The 5,210-nt window shown below is 46.0% G+C and overlaps 1 protein-coding gene across 1 annotated transcript; it reads right to left on the bottom strand.

Moving 5' to 3' along the window:
• Nucleotides 1-1,598: 1,598 nt before the first annotated feature.
• On the bottom strand, nt 1,599-4,844 carry LOC119172523 (uncharacterized). Its single transcript, XM_037423670.2, has 3 exons — nt 4,809-4,844; nt 1,810-3,256; nt 1,599-1,721 (listed from the first exon to the last, which is right to left on the bottom strand). Coding segments are annotated over exons 1-3 (1,452 nt in total). The 5' UTR covers nt 4,812-4,844; the 3' UTR covers nt 1,599-1,719.
• Between the last annotated feature and the right edge of the window lie 366 nt (nt 4,845-5,210).

Below are 5,210 nucleotides of genomic sequence, written 5' to 3'. Positions count from 1 at the left end.
GAGACTTTTCAAATCGGAAGTTCCTTCAGTGGTGTTGGCCAGTTCCTATTGTGAAATTGGGTACCCACTTTTTTTACGTGAAAAATTGTTGTTGTGCGGAAAATATTTAATACTAAACATTCGTGTCACGTGAGTGTGTACAGTAACACTATGTTGAAGAAAAGGTGGTTGAATATAATCAGACGGTCTCTCTCTCTCTCTCTCTCTCTATATATATATATATATATATATATATATGTATATATATATATATGACTGTCACTATATATATATATATATATATATATATATATATATATATATATATATATATATATATATATATGAGATATATATGACTGTCACTCCTACTTCTAAATTCACATATAAACCCAAAAAAGTGGAGGGAGGGTAGGCAGCTGTGGTACCTCAGTGGTTAGAGCATCGAACGCATTATTCGAAGGTCGTAGGTTCGATTCCTGCGCACGGCTGGTTATTTTTAATCCACTTTTCTTTCTTCTTATTTACATTCCATTGGTTCTAATAACTTCCCCTGTACATTACTTGGCATTACTGTCTGTTAGATCTCATTATTATTGTGTTACAACACAGAAAAACGAGCCCTTAGGTATACACTTCTTTCCCTTATTTCATTAAACGAGGGTCTCGCACTGGCAGACTTGGTGTCATTAGGTTGTATACGAGGGACTAATAATCAGCTGCCCGCTCATAATAAGTTCACGTGCTACGTGACGCCAAACATGCGCATAAAAAGAGTGTTTTCACACTCGTCGCTTGGCTTATAGATGGCGCTGACTGTCACTCCTACTTCTAAATTCACATATAAACCCAAAAAAGTAGATGTAGGGAAGGCCGCTGTGGTAGCTCAGTGGTTAGAGCATCGAACGCGTTATTCGAAGGTTGTAGGTTCGATTCCTGCTCATGGCTGGTTATTTTTTCATCCACTTTTCTTTCTCCTTATTTACATTCCATTGGTTCTAATAACTTCCCCTGTACATTACTTGGCATTACTGTCTGTTAGATCTCATTAATATTGTGTTAAAACACGAAAAAACTAGCCCTTAGGTATACACTTCTTTCCCTTATATATATATATATATATATATATATATATATATATATATATATATATATATATATATATGCCCGTGTGTGTATGTGTGTGTCGGCCATTCACGTAATCTCGAATCACCTCTTTGGGATCCTTACTCCAGTTGACAGCAGTTTTAGGGGAAACAAACGTATTGTTATGGTCCAGCACCTCACCACCAGTGATGGGAAAATCAACAGCCTGGTGATTGCCTTGTCGACGGGGCAGTCAACCTCATATTTCTTTTTGTTGGACAAGACGTAGGAAAGAGGTGTGTGGCACCTCTGTGTAGGATCCTACAACAATGGCGTTTCTTGTAGTAAAGAAGCTTTTGCTTGTCAGTTTATTCTATGCCTGTAGCACTTTAGTTTCAGTACGTTCGCAAAATTGGCATTAAGCAGACAGACGCATTGATCTATGTTATGGTTCAAGAAGACGTATCCCTCAAGAATTATATTTCGGAAACAACACCGATCGAAGCTATATAATCACAACCACAACCAACTCCTTTTTACGAGAGGCATCATTTATTTGCCAACAATATGTAACACTATGCACAGTTGAGCGCACGCTCTGGAGAATCTTCTTGTTGACTTCGACGTACCACGTCCTTAGCAGAAAAGAGCAGTTTCTGCAAAAAGAAAGGAACGCGCATGATCGATCAAGTTTAGTGTCAGTAAACGCAACACTCAGCAATGATGCAAACTTTATATACTTACACTTCTTCCTGCGGAGAAGGGCGTTCCATTCGGAAGGAGTACCGAGACCATAGGCGTAGTTCAGGCCATAGACACCAATGCCGTGGCCGAGACCATAGTTGGGAGCGCTGTAGCCAAAGACTGGAGCGGCGTGGTAAGTAGCGACGGCTGGGACAGCGTGGACGACAGTGGCAACGGCTGGGGCTTGGTGGACAGTGGTGGTTGCAACAGCTGGAACAGTGTGGACAGTAGCGACAGCTGGGGCTTGGTGGACAGTGGTGGTTGCAACAGCTGGAACAGCGTGAACAGTGGCGACGGCTGGGGCAGCCTGAACGGTAGCCACGGCTGGGGCAGCCTGAACGGTAGCCACGGCTGGGGCAGCAGCAACTGGGGCAGCGTGAGAGACAGTGGCCACAGCTGGAGCAGCAGCCGCGACTGGGACAGTGTGGAAAACCTTGGTCACGGCTGGGGCAGCAGCGACGACTGGTGCAGACTGGATGACCTTGGTCACTGCTGGGGTGGGATAGGCGGCGACAGCTGGAGCCGCCTGGATGGTAGAGACGTGGGCTACGGCTGGAGCGGCGGCAACGGTAGCAACAGCTGGGGCGGCAGCCACAACTGGAGCGCTCTGGTAGACCTTAGTCACTGTTGGGGCAGGCTGGTAGGTGACGCGGGAGACAGCTGGGGCAGCAGCCACAACAGGGGCAGCGGCCACAACAGGGGCAGACTGGATGGTAGAGACGTGGGTTACGGCTGGAGCAGCGGCAACGGTAGCAACAGCTGGGGCGGCAGCCACAACTGGAGCACTCTGGTAGACCTTGGTCACTGTTGGGGCAGGCTGGTAGGTGACGTGGGAGACAGCTGGGGCAGCGGCAACAACGGGGGCAGCCTGGACGACCTTGGTCACTGCTGGGGCGGTGAAGGTAGCGACAGCTGGAGCAGGCTGGTAGGTGACTCGTTGCACAGCTGGGGCAGAAGCGACAACTGGAGCAGCCTGGTAGACCTTAGTCACGGCTGGGGCCGCCTGGTAGGTGACATGAGAAACAGCTGGGGCAGCAGCAACGACTGGAGCGGGCTGGTAGGTGGCCACGCGGGAGACAGCGGGAGCAGCAGCAACGGTGGTGACGGCTGGGGCCGGGGCGACAATTCGGGCGGGCTGGTAGGTGGTCACGCGGGAGACGGCTGGGGCAGCGGCAACCGTGGCGACTGGAGCAGCGGCGTAGGTAGCGACAGCTGGAGCGGCGACAGCGTAGCTGGCAGCTGGTCCATATGCTAGGCCGTGGCCGACACCAAAGCCGGTGAGGCCAGAGTAGCCGATTCCATGGCCTAGACCATAGCTGGCAAGACCAGCACCACTGCCGAGGCCAACACCACTGCCGAGGCCAGCACCACCGAAGAGACTGTGGCCACCATTGATGAATCCAGCCAGAGTACTGGAAGCGAGTGCCAGGACGACGCAGACGCGGAACTACAAAAAGCAAAAGTTGACATAAACATCTCTTGTAAATATTCTGCTTGGCGTGAATGGGATGAATATAGGTTGCCGATGATTGATATCTATTTGCTTTTATAGCCACTGAAATGCTGTGTTATATTCAATAGGTATTAGCCACAGAAGTAATTGTGGGAAGTTTTCACTTTCAACTCACCTACAAGGATTTACGAACATTGGTAAGTATGATGTGTGATTCCGTGAACCTTGTTGAAAATTGAGCAGATTTAATGAAACTATTGAGCACAACTTACAGTGCTCAAATCAAGACAGATATCGAAGATCGAAAACAAGAATACAATATAGTAAATATCATTAGGCAGGTTGTTCAAGGTATGGAACACATCCCTGCCGTTGTGGTCTAGTGGCCGAGGCACTCGGCTGCTGACCTAGAGGTCGTGGAATCACACCTCGGCTACTGCAGCTGCATTTTCAATGGAAGTAAAAATGCTCAAAGTCCGTGTGCTCTAATTTGGGTGCACGTTAAATAACCCAAGGTGCTCGAAATTACCGAATTCCTCCGCTTCGGCATCTCTCGAAAACATATGTTGGTTTTGGGACCTTACACCCTAGATACCATACCGAGATATAGAAGACATATAGAGGTAGAAGAAATAGCAAAACTAGTATAAAAAGTAAATGCAGAACTTCATATTTTTGCAAGCACGTTTGAAGAAATACAGTGCTGATCATTGAAATAAAAACACTAAAAAATAAGAAGGAAAGCACATCTTTACAAGCGTCCAAACTATTTTTTTTGTGTGCGGACAGGAAAAGATATACGCAGAACCTCTGTATTGTGGAAAAAACTTTGCATGGGAATTACTGCCTTAACAGTTATAGAGCAAATCTGAGTGTTTCAGAGAGGAAATGATTAGAGAAGACACTTAATTTTATTGAATTATCGTTGGGAAACGGGCGTAGTTACCTTAAAAAGATCTTACGTGCAAGAGCATGTTGCAGTTTAAAAAGATGACCAATGTGCACGGCTACAAGATTGCCACACCTTATTTGGCACGCGCTGAATGACGAACTAGAGTCATAACATTTCCTGAACAAGGTTCGAATACCTTTCATGCTTTTGTGTTTGCAGTAGGTTGAGAGACTACTTGAAGTAACGTATGCTAGATGCATGTGGGTAGTAAGACCATAACTGATCCAGTTCGTTGGCACTATGTCGGTAATCTATCGTGTTAAACGAGGCGGAGGGGGTGCAATATTTTTTCTACTGTTTGTACAGCCTGGTTTGTATACTAGAATTTGTGATTTATACCTTTTTATGTATATCTAGGCTTATTCTTGATGTGCCTTAAAACAAAATGTTGAATATTGCGTATCATTGCGGTGATTTCGGATGCGTTGATTACTGAAATATGCGAAGCCGTGATCTCCATACTCAATAGGCAAATATGAATATGGCCTTTATATATTGGTGCTAAGAGCGGGCATGGTGCAGGCGAGCTCTGAAGTTATGTTTAAATACTCTAAAGTGGTCGCGGGCTCTAAGGTGAAGGCAGGTAGGGCTTACCATGGTTGCTGCTGTAGTACCGTTGGCAAACCAAGAGCTGCTGAAGTGGCACAGAGTGCGATTTCTTTTTATACTCCCAATGTGGAGGAGTGAGAAAGAAAACGGAAAGGATGTGATGATAGTGAGGGAAGGAACAGTAACATATATTTTGCTGTTAATCAGAATTTCATTCTAACCTCGGGCGCATTTAGAGCCTGAGATCCGGTTGAGGGTGGTCTTAGCGTTTTAAGCGTCGAAAATGACGCAGGAGGGCTTAATTTGTTGAGTAATATTTTTCCAATCTTGGGAAGTTCCTTCTGCAGAGATGATAACGGTAGTGCCACTAAAGCTGAGTTATCTTTTTATTCTTTACCTTCCCTTTCCTGCCCAATGTAGGCCGAAGCAATTGCGCAAGACACCGAA

Source organism: Rhipicephalus microplus, chromosome 3 (genome assembly GCF_043290135.1).
Source record: "Rhipicephalus microplus isolate Deutch F79 chromosome 3, USDA_Rmic, whole genome shotgun sequence".
NCBI classification, from domain to species: domain Eukaryota; kingdom Metazoa; phylum Arthropoda; class Arachnida; order Ixodida; family Ixodidae; genus Rhipicephalus; species Rhipicephalus microplus.
Note: the sequence above shows the minus strand (reverse complement) of the source record. Positions and strands in the feature narration are given on the sequence as shown.